The sequence below is a fragment of the Taeniopygia guttata genome, chromosome 37 (genome assembly GCF_048771995.1).
Source record: "Taeniopygia guttata chromosome 37, bTaeGut7.mat, whole genome shotgun sequence".
NCBI classification, from domain to species: Eukaryota; Metazoa; Chordata; class Aves; order Passeriformes; family Estrildidae; genus Taeniopygia; species Taeniopygia guttata.
The window spans coordinates 4,538,460-4,554,873 of NC_133062.1; the positions used below are offsets into that span (position 1 = coordinate 4,538,460).

The following is a 16,414-nucleotide window of genomic DNA, read 5'->3' on the forward strand; positions in this document are numbered from 1 at the left end:
TTTTCAGGGCACCACCTTCTCAGCTGATTGTGTTTGTGTCCTCCTTTCCCTCCCACCTCTCTTTGCCTGCTCTGTTTCTCTCTCCGTGTCTCCCTTGAGCCAGGGACCTCCAAAGACCCTCCCCCAATTTAATTTCCTCAGGGACCACCAAAGATCCTTCCCGGATTTAATTGAATCCTCCTCTAATTTAATTGCCCCCTCTGCCCCCAATGACCCAACCCTGATTTTTAAATTATTTTATTTTCCAATTATTATTTTAATTCTTAGTTCAGGAGCTGAAGTTATGGAGGCCAGCAGTGAAATGTCTCTGTAGCATTTTGCTCCACTTGGCTTTCAGCCCCTTCTCAAGAGCTTTGCCTTCGAGGGCAAAGGGAATGTCTTTTCCTGGCTGGGAGCTGAAATTCCAGACCTCTGGAATGTGTTCAGGGCCATATAGACTGGGATCAACCAGAGATTGGGATCAAATATGCACTGAGATCCTGTGGTCTAGGATCAGCTAAGGACTGGGATAAATTAGGGACTGGGGCCCTACAGACTGGAATGAACTGAACTGGGATCAAATATGGACAAGGATCAAATATGGACTGGGATCCTATGAACTGGTATCAACAAGGGACTTGGATAAAATAGGGACTGGGATCCTACAGACTGGGATCAAATTGGGACTGAGATCATATGGACTTGGATCAACTGGAGACCTGGATCAACTATGGACTGTGTTCAAATAGAGACTGGGATCAGATATGGATTGGGATCCTATGGACTGGGATCAAATATAGACTGGGATAAAATTGGGACTGGGGTCAGATATGGACTGGGATCATATGGCCTGGGATCAAATATAGACTGAGATAAAATTGGGACTGGGATCAGATATGGACTGGGATCATATGGCCTGGGATCATATGTGTTGGGGAAGCTCAAATAGGAAAGCCTTATAAATATGACTGCCTGGCAAAAGGTTTAGAAAATACAGAGACTGAGATGGTAACAAGTTGTGACATACCAAACCGTAGTCACTGCACAAGTAGAACACAGTCGTACAGCCAGGATGAAGACAATCCCCCCTTCTGGTTGAACAATGCCCTTACCTACAGGTAGGTCCAAGGGTCAAATGGACTGTTGGATCTCACCCCAATGTATGGTTTGTCCCACACCTGTAACCCTCCCCTGAAGCATCAGGAGTCTGTGACCCCATTGGCCCAAGTCTTGTTCCAGCCCACCTTGAAGCCCCTGACAAGGAGTCCCTGAGGAGCCAGATGCTCTCTTGGAACTTCCCTTCTCTTGGAACTGCCCCTCTCCTGGAACATCCTCTTGGGATCCTCTCTTATCTCCCTCTACCCCTTGCCTCTCCCTTCCCCCACGCCCTCGGGCCTGCCACGGGTCAGGTCTGGTGACTCCAAGCAGGGCCTTTCACCCTCTCTAATAAACCAGATATTCTAAGGGCAGCCTTCAGAGATCTCTCGTCTCCATCCACCCAAACCGTCCTGGAGTTCAGCGTCCTCAGAATATGGACTGGGATCAACTAGGGACTGGGATCAAATATGGACTGGGATAAAATAGGGACTGGGATCAAATAGGGACTGGGATCAAATATGGACTGGGATCAAATATAGTTTGGGATAAAATAGGGACTGGGATCAAATATGGACTGGGATCAAATATAGTCTGGGATAAAATTGGGACTGGGATCAAATATGGACTGGGATCAGCTAGGGACTGGGATCAACTAGGGACTGGGATCAAATATGGACTGGGATAAAATAGGGACTGGGATCAAATAGGGACTGGGATCAAATATGGACTGGGATCAAATATAGTTTGGGATAAAATTGGGACTGGGATCAAATATGGACTGGGATCAACTAGGGACGGGGATCAAATACGGACTGGGATCAAATAGGGACAGGGAACAACTAGAGATTGGGATCAAATATCGAACTGGGATCCTATGGACTGGGACAAAGTGGACTGGGATTATATGGAATTGAGTTCCTATGGAACAGCATAAACTTTCTAACATGACACATATAATATTCATTGTAACACTTGCGAAAAGCCAATTATAAATATGCATTTGTCACAATCTCTCCTCTTATTCTTTATAAATCATTTGGCTTGAGCAATATTTCTTATCCTCCTGCATTCTTTGGACTCTGTTGGTAATCAAATAAAATATGGGATTAAACAAAGAAGAAATATCAAAACACTTGTAACACATAAAAGGAAGAATCCTAATTTCTTCCACCATCCCATTCTCAATACATTACCCCACCTGTTAGTTTTTAACATTATTTTCCCTTCGGTGTTTTTTTTTGGACTGATACCAGGGTCATAATTTTTTTCTGATATCCTTTGTTTTTTCCAGGATGACGCCCTCATTGCCATCTATTTTCAACAATCTGTACACCCCATTCTTTAGCCAATAAATAGCGTAAAGCCAACCTATTTTAATCCACTGCAGTTAAGTTTGGCTTTGCTGAATCAATATTAATTCCAGTGCCTGAGCAGCTTTGTTTGTTATCTCCTCTATAACTGCTTGGAGTCCTATAGTACGATGCAGTATATAATTTGGGGTTAATACAGAGATACAGAGCTAGACTGCTGTGCTGGTTTCACCTTTTTTTTTTTTTTTTTTTTTTTTTTTTTTTTTTTACTAATTGTCTCTTTACCGAATCTTGGACTATATTTCTAAGATCAAATGTAAAACAAATCCACCTCTCTCCTTTTGGACATTCCATGCCCCAAGTATTACTACTTTTTCCTAAGTTCCTTGTAATCCAATATTTTTTCCCCATTTTGCCTGCAGGTACTCAGTTTGGGTGGGTCTGTGGCTGTTGACATGGGTGTGTGTAACAAAAAGGAACTTTGGTTCCTTTCCGTGTAATACTTTCTGTAGCATTTGGGACACGATCTTGCTGGTATCTCAGAAGGGAAAAGACAACAAATGAGAGAGAAACAGGAATGACAGAGGTCTGGCATGGCTTATACCCCCACCTCCCCTGCCTGTGGGGTTGCTTCCCACAGCAGGTACGTGTGATCTTCTCGGTGGTGAGTACAGTGCTCAGTCCAGGCTTGCCCTCTGATTCCCTTGTCACTCCTTTTTACTCATTTTTTTAGGCAAGTCCTTTTCGACACTCCTTAACTGTGGTTTCCCACCGTTCCTCAGGTATCTCTCACTCAACAGGCACTAATAATCCATCCACAAAACAAAGTTATTACTTCAGTTGTTTTGGGTTCTATCTGTATAGGGAATTGATTCAGTACTCGATACCTCTTGCAACAAGAACATAGATTTTGTGAGCTACAACACCAATTATTCCCATAATTTGAACATTCACTTGTAACCCAGCTAGCGTGTCCAGTATTGGGATGAATCACATAAAATATACAGTACAATACTGATGGCAATTTCCCTTCTTCCCTGTACAAGCCACAGGCTGAGGCCAGGCTATAAGAACTCTTTGACTGAAACACTCCCGACCCTCCTGTTTGAAGTGGCAGTGTTCCTCTGCCAAGGAGGTGTCGGAGGCGTCTCAGGGTTTATTCAGGCCGGGCTTAGAACCAGTGATGCAAGCTTTGCCTTATTTCTCAGTGAGGTGTTATTCTTTGTACCTGCCTTGGATCATTTGGGTCTTCCCAAACCATTACCACCCAGTCCTGGTTGGAAGTCAATTTGGTATCACCCGGTTTAGATGTGATAGTCCATTCCTCAAGTTTCTTCACAAGTCCTTTGGTTTTGCTGGCATGAATTCACCTTCTTTCCGTGGTTTGGATTGCTGCTTTAATGGTACCTGGAAAGGATTTCTTAATAGCACAGTGTTAAAAGAAAAACAATACTGCATTAACTTTTACCATTAGTTTTCTTTAAAACTTTCTGGGTTTAACTAAAAGCTTTTTCTACATCTGCCTCTTCTTCTTGTATCCAGCTGTGTTAAGCTGCAGAGACCAATTCTTCTTCCTGTGAGCTATAATTAGTTAAATAAAAAGACTAGGTCAAATTTGACACAAGATGTATCACATCTCTTGCTTTTTGCTTTTTAGGCAACATCTAACTCTTTTAGTCTTACAGACTCATTCTTCAGAACAAAAGCCTCCTCTCCTTAAAAACAAAAATCGGAAGGAAAAAAAAAAAGAAGTCTTGTTAAAAAAAAAATAAGCCATTTAGGGACAGTCAGCTATCTCTGCCTTGATCTTATCTCTATTGCTGGTCCCACTCTGCCTCTTTTTCAAAGCTTTGTGTTTTACTCTGTCCTTCATCACTCCCCTCCCCCTGTTGTCACTCTGCCTAGCAGGAATGGGGGAGAACTTACAAATAGCTGTGGTATGGGGACTTTGGGGTGTATTTCGCTCTCCCTCTCTCTCTTTCTCTCTCTTTCTCTCTCTTTCCCTTTCTCTCTCATTCTCTTTTTCTCTCTTCTCTCTTTCTCTATCTTTTTCTCTCTTCTCTCTTTCTCTCTCTTTTTCTCTCTCTTTTTCTCTCTACTCCCTTTCTCTCTCTTTCGTTCTCTTTTTCTCTCTTCACATTTCAACATCCACATTCCAATATCAGTCCACCTTCTAACATTAGTCCTACCTCCTGGAGAGGTGAGTTTGCCAATCACCTCTCCCCCCTTTTTCAACTTCCTTACAAAGTAAATTACCTTTGTTATGCGTGTTCTGCAGGCCTGGAATTCACGGCACCCTCCACCAAGGCTACCAGCCACTCACAGCTGACAGTGCAAAAATAAAGACTTGGTTTGCTATCACAATTTTTCCATTCACAAGCTTGAAAGGGTTGCAGGAACAAAGTAAACAACAACTTACTTCCAAAGTGACCCTGCCTGCACCAAAACAAATTTAAGGCAATGCTAGTTAGTGCAATGCAATTTGCAATGAAGCCAAGGTTTGATTTGGGAAGGGCATCTGAGGACACAGAGTATGAGTTTTACAAATCTATAATTTGAAGAGGGAATAGACAAAATGTGGATTCAGTGGGGGAGACAGCAAGTAAGGAATTTTTCTCTGCAATACTCTCTTTTTGACTGCCAGGAAACACTCTCCAAAGAGGTTCCTACGGTACAAACAATAACTGGATGGGAAGAGGCACTCCTGAATTCAAGCCTTAATGTCATAATAGGAAACTGCCCCTGAGCACTGCAGTGCTGGAGCACCCTGCCTGCAAACTCACCAGAGGCAAGCCACTGCTGCCACGCTGCAGGGCTGCCTGCAGCACAGAGGGAATCATGGCCAAGCCCTCCCTGCAGGCCTGGGTAATCCACACAGGGAGCCCACAATTTCCTCACAGCTCTCTAACTCATTCAAGAAATAAACCTACAGCAAGCAGAGATCCCCCCACCATCTTTTTAATGTGTATGTGTCACACACCCACAGTGATGCTGAAAGTAAAAAAATTAACAGCTTACATTAGAAGATACTGAAACCTTTTCTTCACCTCGCTTTGTAGGTTCCCTTTTCTATATGTAGCCACCTCCAAGTCTGGGGAAAAAATGAGCCCTATTTTTCAGAAGTCTCATGCATGAACAACTCTAGCTGCTGTTCCAGGTACACTGCAAGTAGTTAGCACTTCCAGAAAAAATAACAAACAAACAAATAAAAAAAACAAAGAAAGCAAAACACATTTGGGTTCATGAAAAAGGACTGGCTGGAAGAAAAAATGTTTCTCATTGACCTACCAAGCAGCTGGTGTTACCTTTAGTTTAACTTTACACACTGAGAACCACTTAAGTGAATAGCCTGCATCAACTCAAAATAAATTAATGGCAGGTTTTGCTATGTCACAGCTGTAAACTAGTTTCTCAGTCCTAGAGTACAGTAAGTTATGTATTTCAAGATAAAAATCACAATGCAAATCGGAAGAAATTTTATACTGCATGAGGTGTGCACACAATTGATTTACCTCCAAAAGTCAGTTTATGACTTTTCTCTACCAGGATTGCAGTAGCTGCTATAGCTTGAACACACACTGGACAGCCTTGATTTACTGGATCTAACATCTTTGATAAATAAGCCACGGGTCTCTTTACTCCTCCCCACTCCTGAAACAAAACCGTATGAGCTACCCCCTTTTCTTAAATTCCGTACAGATGAAAGGGTTTTGCTAGTGAAGGTAAGCTTAAAGTTGATATTGGGGCTAGTTTTAACTTCAGTTTTCTTAGTTTTTCACCATCTTCTTTGCTCCATTTTATATAATCTCCTCTGTCAGTTTAGTCACACAAAAATTTTACTGCCTGTGTGCATCCTTCAATCTATAATCTACAATATCCCAGTAATCCGAGTATTTTTCTGATTTCCCCCTTTGAAGAGGAAGGGGGAAGGGATAGAATTCCTGTGACTCAGTCTGGGCTGAGCTTCTGACTACCCTTACTAATCACATTGGGTGCGTCCTGGATTGCCCCCGGAAAGAGCCCATCTCTGCAATGAGCCACGTTTTTTCATTTGTAAATGAGGTCTTTCTTTCTCTGTCATCTGTGGTTTCTGCAGCCCCGGCTGCTGCTTCTGGTCTTTTAAAACTTTAAGAATCTTTTTGTACAAGCACAACTGACTTGATGTATATTTTACATAAGCACGAATTATTCCAAAACATATATTACAATGGGGCTGCAGAGATCCCCCTGCAGGTCCGTGGGGATGCAGAGATCCCCCCGCAGGTCCGTGGGGATGCAGAGATCCCCCTGCAGCTCCATGGGGATGCAGAGATCCCCCTGCAGCTCCGTGGGGATGTAGAGATCCCCCTGCAGCTCCATGGGGATGCAGAGATCCCCCTGCAGGTCCGTGGGGATGCAGAGATCCCCCTGCAGGTCCGTGGGGATGCAGAGATCCCCCTGCAGGTCCATAGGGATGCAGAGATCCCCCTGCAGGTCCGTGGGGATGCAGAGATCCCCCTGCAGCCCCTGGAGGAGCCAGGCTGGAGCTCGGGGATGCCTGAGAGGAGGCTGTGACCCCGTGGGCAGAGGGGCCCCGCTGGAGCAGCCTGGCCTGGCAGGACCGAGCCCGTGGCACAGTGACCCACGCTGCAGCACTTGGAGGGGGCTGTGCCCCAGGGGATGGACTCAGCTCGGAGAAGTTCCTGGAGAAGTCTCGGCTGGGAGAGAGCGCAGGGTGCAGCAGGGAACGACTCCTGTCCCTGAGCAGAGGGAGAAGCCGCGGGGGATGAGCTGAGCACGGCCCCATTCCCTGTCTCCTGCCCTGCCGGGGGAGGAGGTGCAGCTGGGAGCAGGGAGCCGTGGGGAAAGCTGCATTTAAGGCTCTGCACTGACTTCTCCTCATCCTGCTCTGAGTCTTGGGAGTTTTCTGCCAGAAATCTCTCCCCTCCCCCGCTCACCCACAGGGCTTTGGGCAGGTTTCCCTTTTTGGGGGAAATCAAAGCGAAGCACCGATGCACTAATGAGGGGCAGGAGAAGGGAGGCTCCCGGGCTTCCCGCAGAGCCGGAGGCACGGAAGGCGCAGGGCCGGGAAAGCCGTGGCGGGAGGTGCGGAGAAGTTTGTTTGTGTGGGCAGCTCAATCCCGCCTCGGGCCCGGGCCCGTCCCGGGGCTGTTGCTCATCTCCGGCTTTGCCCTCACGCAGCGCGGGGGGCCCTGAGAGCGCGGGGCGAGTCTGGGCCGTGCGCAGAGCCCGCCCCCAGCTCGCTGCCATTGGCCGCTGGTGCCGTCAGTCGTGGTTGCGGCGCGCTGATTGGTGGGAGCGGGGCGCAGCACGGCCCCGGCGGCGGGCTGAGGGCGGCCGTGGGCGGGCAGCGGCGCCATTGGCGCCGGGAGCGTCTGTGCGGGCCCGGGAGCGGCGGCAGCGGCCGGAGCGCGGTGAGGCGGCGTCGGCGGAGCTCGGAGGCGGCCCCGGCGCAGGTGGGAGCCGCGCTGGGTTCTGCGGGGGCTCGGGGCTGGCTGCGGGCGGAGGGGGCGGCAGGGGGCTGCGGCGGGTCGGTGGTGCCGTGTCGGCCCGTGCTGGCCCCGGGCTGAGGGCGCGGCGGGAGAGGCTGCCCGCGGTCTCCTTCCCGCCGGGGCCTGGGCGGGAGCCGCTGCCGGAGCAGCGCTGGCTCGGCCCGGCTGCTGTGGGTAGGACAGAGGGGGCTGCCCCGCGGCCGGGAGCGTGCGGGGAAATTCCCGTCGCCGGAGGTTTCTGTGGCCGGAGGAGAGCGAGGAGTCCTGTAAAAGTGACTTTATTGCCGAGCACGGGGAGAGGCCGTGGGGCATTTGCCGTGCGCTCTCTGCCATGGTTGTAGTCCGCAGCCTCATTTTTATCCTCATTTTCCCGGCCGCATCTCCCTCTGCCTTTGCCCACGGGCTGAGGTTCTTGGAAGGTTCAGACTTCCCGATGCGCCTGCTGCCTGTCCTCGTTTATCTGCACCCTCCTTTTGTATACCAGCCGATATTCATGGCTCTGTTAAGTCTTTGTTCTGCTCCTCAAAGTTCAGGAATGTAGCGGGACTTTGAGAAATTGTGTGGCTCAATTTCTGAAATTTATTGGAACTGATGGTTTCCCCCGTTACTTCCTTATCTAGAGGTGCCTGGCCCTATCTCCAGGCAGATTCAGTCCTCGACTCTGTTTTGTTCTTCCCGGGTCCTCTTTGGTTTTGGGATTATTCTCGGTGCCCTCATTCCCTGTCCTTTTGTAGCCGTTTGTGGATCAGGAGGCCTGGCTGCCACCTGCATCCCCTGGCTCAGCTGCTGGATGAGCTGCACTGCCAAGGTGTGGGAACTGGTAAAAAGATGAGAGTTGCTGCAGCACAGAAGAGGAGAAGCAGCATTCGTTTAACCCCTTGTCTACCGGGGAGCCACGAAAGCGTGTCCCATTCCCATCCTTTCCATGTTTGGACCAATACATAAACTGCTCTCCCTTTTCCTTTGTTATCTTTTTCAGCACTTTTCCCTTGTCATCTCTTTGCGCACAGCATTTTGAGCCATTTGGTTTTGCACAAACTCCCTTTTCTTCTGCTCACAGATAATCTGATGTCATCCCCTGGTGAAATGTTGTGTTCCTCTTTCAGTGGATTGGTCAGCAGGAAGGTCAGGAGCTGGAGCTGTCTGGTTGGTTCTTCTTTTGAGGACTGCTTTTAATCTAATGATGCCATTGAAATGATAAATGGGTTCTCTGCTTCCTGATATGAATTGGTTTGGGTTCCCAGGGGCTGGTCCATGGTGTTGTAGAATTTTTTCTGGTGGCCCTTCATCTTTTCCCCATTTTTGGGTGCTCCCTGCAGCCGGGGCTGCATCAATTGGCCGCATTTTTCTAATTACATCATCAAATACTTGAATTCCAACTAATTTTCCTGAACTTGTTCTAGCAAAAGCCCCAGTGCTCTGATACACCCTGTACAGCACAGACAGTGGCAGCAGATGTTGGAGTGGGCAGGGGGATGATCCCCCCCTTATTTTAGTGAAGTTTTCACAACATTCTCCATTTGCTGTTTCCCTTTGCAGCCTCAGCCATTTCTGTTTCAGAGTCAGATCCTCACCATGGGCTCTGCCTTCAGCCGTGCAGATTCCATCTGTGCAAGCAGGCAGAGCTTGGGGTGAGGGGCAGAGGGAATCAGCCAATTCCTGCCCCAGGCAAGAAGAGCCAGGTACATTGTCCCCACTCTGCCTCAGCAATGTTAATTTGCATTTCTAAAGCTCCTCTCCTGGGTGCCTGGAATGCAGCTTCTCTTCCAGAGCAACTTCAGCAGCCTCACATGTGCACCCCCCCCCCCCAACCTGCTGCTTTTTCTTTTTTTTTTCTTTCAAATCTTCTATTTATTTTCTTTTCCTTCAAATCTTCTATTTATGAGTTAAAGGGTCACCTTTAAATCTCTTCTAGCTTCACAAAATGTTGCCTAAAAGTGAACGTCGAAAAACCCAGACCAAAATTTTTCTCTCTCTAAGAGAGACACACAAACATACACAAAAAATTTCCAAGTCAATGAAATTTTTTCTACTTCTCCTCTAAGTAAAACCTCATTCTCTCATCCCTTACCCAAACCTAACAGGCAATATAGAAGTAGGAGTAATTTAAAAATACTCTAATGCTCTAAACTTAGCAGTGAAACTGGAGGAAAACGAAAAACTCCACCAATATGTTTATTGTTAGAGTCAAGGCATTCCTTGATTCTGGCCAGGATGTGCAACAGAAATCATTCCATCCCCACATAGCCCGGGTGTGCAGAGAAAATCGTTCCATGACACGTGGTTTTTACTCGATTTTTCCCTAACTTAATACAGTCTAAAGCAATCTAAATCCACTGGTTTAATGTTCTGTAGTTTCAAGTTGTGCAGATTTCTTTGCTTCAGATGTTAATGAGGTGGGACATGCTGGATTTCCTTCTCAGCCTTTTGCAGACCAGGTGTCTGCAGCCCTGGCAGTGTCTGGGGTAGGTGTTGGTTGCTGTTTGCTGCTGGGGTTGATGTTTTGCTGCTGGTCGTTATCTTTGTGGGTATCTTTTGGGCCATTCCCAGTGTGTTGAGATGTTAAACTCATCTCCATTGAGTGGTGTAACATCCCTTAACAAAACCTTTAACATTTCTTTCCCCAGGGCCAAGGCAAAGCAAGCCTGAGTAGAGAAATGAAAGGTTAACAATGTTAAAGTCTATGAGCTGGTGTATTTTCCATCAATGCCATGGCAGGCAGGGCAGTGTGTGAGTGTAAGTGAGAGCCAGAGTGGAATTGTCCCGTGCTCTTGCCCAGCAGCTGTGGCAGGGCAGGCCCAGAGAGCGCTGAAGCTGCAGCAGTGGCAGCAAGGGCTGTCCCCGGTGGCTGGAGCTGCCAAAGGAGGGTGGCCAGGCCGAGGATTTCAGCAGAGGATGTGTGGGCCGATGTCCTGCTTGGATGTTGGCAACAGCAAAGTGCCAAGGCAGGCTCTGTGCCAGCCCAGCTTCCTGGGGGAGAGATGGCACCAGAGACAGGATTCTGGCCACAGACTGCTTTAAATGTGCGTCCCTTATCTCCACCCTGCACTAGGTGGAGAATTCCCAGGGTAAGGAATTCGCAAGATTAGTTGCCGGGGAGAGAATTCAATATGTGCCCTGGGTCTGGCTCTTCTTCTTGCCCAAGCCAATGGCAAAAGCCGTACCCATGGCATCTTGGTTTCTATCCCCAGCTTCCAAAGGTGTTTCTTTCTTTCCCCTTTCATTCTTTGTACCCAGCCTGAGCTCTGGGGGTGCCAGGGGTTCTGGAGATCCCATTGTATTCCTAAAGCTGCCATAACCTCCTGGAGGATCTTTCCTGGAAAATGAGTTCTGCTGTCTGTGTCTGTTGCTTCCACAATACCTTTTATTGGAGTAATGTCTTTTAGAAATACCTTAATAAGTGATCCAGTGGCTGCTGAGCAATCAGAATTGCTTTTGCCCCCCTGTTAGGTGAGATGGTGTCACCAGAAGATATTGAAGCCTTCCTGCTCAGGGCATGTCAGTGCCAGGCTCTTACAAGCACACACAGCTGTGCCGGTTGAGCTGACCATGGGGGGTAACCTGGGCTTTGTCTGATTCCCTTTCCTCAATAACAGCGTGTCTTGGGATTCTTTTCCCTTCTGCTGCCCTTGAAGAGCCATCCACAAAGACATTTTCTGCCTCAGGCCAGGCAATGTCTCCTGAATCTCCCCCAGGCTGGGTCTGGAGCTGTGTCACTTGAATGCAGTGCTGGGTTTCTTCCCAGCCCCTCTGGGGGCTGTTCAAACAGGAGGCTGGGTTAAACCCTTCCCCTGTCCTCAGTTCTGAATCCTCCTGTGCCACTGAACAAGTTTCACACTGTAATAACCGAGCACTGCTCATCCATTGCGAGGCTCTTTTGGTTATCAAAGCTTGAACTTGATGGCAGACTGGAACAGTTGGAGATCCTGTTGTCATCAGGTTTTGGGCCTCGGTTCCTGTTGAAGCTGTGGCTGAAAAATTCTGCAGGCAATGAGACCACTGTGGCCACTGGGTGAAACTTGTTGGCCCAGGAATTCCTTTGGCATGGCCCTGTTGAACATTTACCTACAATTCCAATTTCTTTTCTAAATCTGGAAGAGCCACAGCTGAGGCATCAATATTTTTGGTTGTTCATTTTCTCAGGTTTTGCTCTCTTTCTCCTGTCCATACCAAGCATGGAGGCTGTCTGGGGTTAAAAAGTCCAGACATTTGACACAAAGGTACAGCAGCAATAGCCTCTGTATCACCTTTTACAATATTAGAATGCCATCATCAAATTCCTTCCTAGATAATTACAATCACAGTAGGAAGAGAAAAAAATTAGTTTAGTTCAAATTAACCTCCCACAGCTCCTAATTGAACAAATGACACCAGCTCAGCTTTCCCAGTTATTCCCTTAATAATGAAAACACTCCTTTACAATGTTCCCCCCTTAGGTGTAAGATTCAGAGTGGATGGAGAGGCCCCTGTGTCCATCAGGAGAGGCCTCCTCTTGATGCAGACCCAGCCTGGATGTTCTCCAGGGCTGCAGTGTGGTGGGTCCCCGGTGGGATGGGAGCTCAGAGAGCCCTGACAATCCATGTCCATGCAGGGGTGGACTCGCTCCTCCTGAGGGTGCTGCTGTCTGTGCTTGCAGTGTCCTTGTGGGCTGCAGCTGGAGCCCTGACTCCTTCCCAGGGGCTGTTTGGGTGGGCTCTGCCCTGGCCAGGAGGGCAATGCCTCTGCCAGGTGCTTGTGGCCGACGCCATCCCCTGGGTGCTGAGGCCCCCTTGGGCCCTGGGGTTGGTCCCTCAGGGGCTGTGGGAACTCTGCCATGGCCTTTGCCTTCAGCTTGGCCTTTTGCTCATCCCTTCTTGCCTTCAGCTGCTGTGCCTTTGTGCCCAAGTGCTGCAGGGCCTTCTTCTGCCACTCCTGCAGCCCCGGTCACTGCCTGTGGGTGCTCATCCTCTGAGAGCTGCTGAGCTTTCTGCAAAATCTTTCCTTTCTGCAGGGACCCAAGCCAAATCCTTCAAAGAAAATCCTGAACTTTCCATGCGCACTCGGCATTTCCCAGAGGTTCCTTTGTTTTGCTCCTTGTGCTCAGGGTCCCCTGCACAGCCCGGATGGCAGAGCCGGTGCCTGTCCTGCCGCAGTGTCCAAAGGCGGCCCCCCCGGCGGGCAGGGCCGGCAGCTCCCCGGGGCCGGGCAGCGGCCGGGGCGTCCCGCAGCCTCCTGGGGGCCGGGGGCCACTGCCGGCCCTGCCCGGGGCTGGTGGGGTCAGGCAGCGCCCGGCGCTGAGCCCCGGCTGCCCCACAGCCCCGGCCCGGCCCCGCAGCTCCCCACAGGCCCCCAGCCCTGCTCCCGGTCCCACACCTCTGCGCCCGCTGCTGCTGCTGCCCACCACAGAGAAACCCCTGACATCCTGACCTCCTGCTTTTCCTCTCCTGGGAATTCAAAGTATCAGCTGGCAAACTGTCAGGATAAGACCATGCTGAAAAAAATCTCAGTCCTCTGTATTGTTCTCTTCCTCCTCTTTTCCATCATTCTTTTTCTTACCACACACATTCCTCCTGCTGCTTCTTGCCTGAACCATATTGCTGCACACTCCCCTTCACCCAATCTCTTCCCAGCACACCAACACCATCCATCCCCTGTTGTCCAAATCCCTTCTCGACTTCCCTTATTGTCCCCCCTGGGTTCCATGTCCTTAATTTCCTCTGGGGGAATGTGCAAACTACCTCAGCATTCTCCCACGGGACCCTTCAGAGACATTTTGGGATCATCATTCCTTTGGCCAGGACCCCTCCCTGGCTTTCCCTTTTCACCCCTCCATGGGTGCCCTGCCATGTTCACTCCCTGAAGATCCCAGGGCACTCACTGATGAGATTTTCAGTGCTCTCTTCCTGCTGACTCTTCACAGACCCCCCTGATGTGTCACTCGTCTGTCTCCTGGTCACTCCCGGGTCCCCAATCAATCCCCGGTGCCGCAGGGAGCCGATCACCCAAAGTGGGTGAGGCACCTTCAGCTGCACTCCCTGCCCCAGGGTGTGCGGAAAAATTGACATCACCAGAGGTTTCTGTCCACAAAGCAGACAGAGGAGTCCTGTGAAACTAATTTCATTTCTAAAAATGGGAGAGGCCATGGGACATTCCCCATGGGATGTCTCCAATTGTTGGAGGACACAGCCTCCATTTCATCCTAATTCTCCTGGCCACATCTCCCTCTGCTTTCCCCATTGGCTGAAGCACTTGAGAGCTACAGACTTCCTAATCCACCTACTACATACTCCCTTAGTATGCTCCCTGCTTTTATATAGCAAATGATATTCATGGCTCTGTTAAGTCTTTGTTGTTCTTCTGGAAGTTCATGAATAGAGCAGGGCCTTGGCTGAGCAGCAGTCTGTGTCATCAATTAATAATATTTTCTGAAACCAAGGCTTCTCCTGTCACTTCCTTACATGAAAGTTGCTTGACCCTATATCCGAGCAGATTCAGAGCATCTGTTTGTAAAGACACTTTGCTCTTGCTCCTTTCATGGGGGTCCCCCGTTTGTGGGACATCCCCGCTGGAGCAGGGTGTCCCCTCTTTGCTGCAGGCGCAGCCCTCAGGCAGAGCTCAGCCAATCAGAGCCCGCGGCGCTGATGACTCACCAGTTGCCAGGCAGACTCGCAGCTCCCCGCGTTCCCCACCTGGACCCCACCTGCGCCCCCCCTCGGCCCCATCGCCCCCGCGAGGGGAATTTGGGGAGGTGGGAGTGGGGCAGCGCCAAGGCCGGGCCCCCCCGCGCTGTCCTGGCGGGAGCGGCTGCAGTGGGGACCGAGTGCGGGCGGGAGCGGCCGAGAGCCCAGCGCTGCCCCAGCCCGACCTGTCCCAGCTCCATCCCTGCCCCTCGGCTGGGATGCTGTGGGTCTGGGGGGAAGAGGGAGCCGGCAGTGGGTGCTGGGCCTGGGGGCAGGAGGAGAAGGGAAGGAGAAGCAGGCTTGAGGAACAGAATGGTCAAACGATGCAGGTGGCAGGAGAAGGTGGGATTGTGCAGGAGAAGGAGGAATAGCAGGAGAAAGAGTAGTGTAAGGATGAGAAGATATACAAGAGGAGGAGGAGGAGGAGCAGAAGGAGGAAGCAGCACAAGGTTCCACTCCTCCCTGTATCTGCAGCCTCCCCCCAGCTCCAGGAGCGTTGCTCCCCCCACATGCAGCAGGTGACTGTGGAGGGGGATCCAGGATTTTCCCAGGGTGAATCTTGGTGTTTCTGAGCTTTCTTGGGCTAAATGTTGGTGCCTTGGTTTTATGTGGCAGCTGAATCTTTATGTTTTGGAGTAGGTTTTTGCTGGCTTGTGATGTTTGGGGAGTTTTTGATCTGTGTCCTGAAGTTTGCGAGATTTTTGGGCTAAATCTTGATGTTTTGGAGGTTTTTACAAACACAAGATTCTCAATGACTTCCTGAGATGAACTTGGGCAAGGAGGAACCTCCAGTCCAAGGTGCTCTCCTCTTGTTTTTTTCCCCAATCCAGGATTTGTCATTGCCAGGGCGTGTCTGGATGGAGGAGGAGGAAAAGCCCCGGAGATGCTGCAGGAGGAGGAGCTGCAAACCCAGCCCAGGGAGCTGCGGGGAGGAAAGAGCCCCCCTGAGCCAGGAAGGTGGGCAGAGATCCAGCCGGAGCTTGGAGCTGGTGGAGAAGCCTCATGGCAGGGAGAAGCCCCACAAGTGCTTGGAATGTGGGAAGGGTTTCAGCCGGAATGACCACCTGATCGTGCACCAGAGGATCCACACTGGGGAGAGGCCCTACGAGTGTGGGGAGTGTGGGAAGAGTTTCAGAGACAGCTGGGACCTGGTCCGGCACCAGGTGATCCACACTGGGGAACGGCCCTATGAGTGCTTGGAATGTGGGAAGAGCTTTGGGTGGAGCTCAGCCCTGAGAACACACCAGCGCATCCACACCGGGGAGAGGCCCTACGAGTGTCCCCAGTGTGAGAAGAGGTTTCACACCAGCTCTGATCTCCTCAGACATGAGCGGATTCACACAGAGGAGAGGCCCTTCTGCTGCCCCGACTGCGGGAAGGGCTTCAACCGCAACTCCCACCTCACCGTGCACCGGCGCACCCACACCGGGGAGAGGCCCTACGAGTGTGGGGAGTGTGGGAAGAGATTCTCACAGAGCTCTCACTTGACCCAGCACCAACGGAGGCAGCACTAAGGGAAGCCCTGTGAGTGCCCCGAGTGAGGGAAGAGCTTGGAGTGAGGGAAGAGAGTGAGGGAAGAGCTTGGAGGGAGGGAAGAGAGTGAGGGAAGAGCTTGGTGTGCTGCTGTAGCTCCATCCCCCATGGGAGGATCCGGGCTGGATGATCCCCAGTGACCCCCTTTGGGCAGAGCCCTGCTGGGTGTGGGGAAGGTTTTGGCTTCTTCTCCTTGTGCTGCTGTGATTTGGGTGGGTTCCCATGGATGGGGGATGGGAGGTGAGGGGCGGGGGTCCTGGTGCACTGCGGGGGGCTCATGGCTTTGGGGGGGGTCCCAGCGCTTTAGGGGAGTCAGGGAAGGGGGGAAGCAGTGAATGGGGGG

At 50.4% G+C, this 16,414-nt stretch overlaps 1 protein-coding gene across 1 annotated transcript in view; it reads left to right on the top strand.

Moving 5' to 3' along the window:
- Window positions 1-15,303: 15,303 nt before the first annotated feature.
- Window positions 15,304-16,414, top strand: part of LOC140681563 (uncharacterized) — a 305,451-nt gene continuing 304,340 nt past the window's right edge. The window contains 1 exon segment of the mRNA XM_072921495.1: window positions 15,304-16,045. Coding sequence (XP_072777596.1) covers window positions 15,396-16,045 — 650 coding nt within the window. The 5' untranslated portion in view covers window positions 15,304-15,395.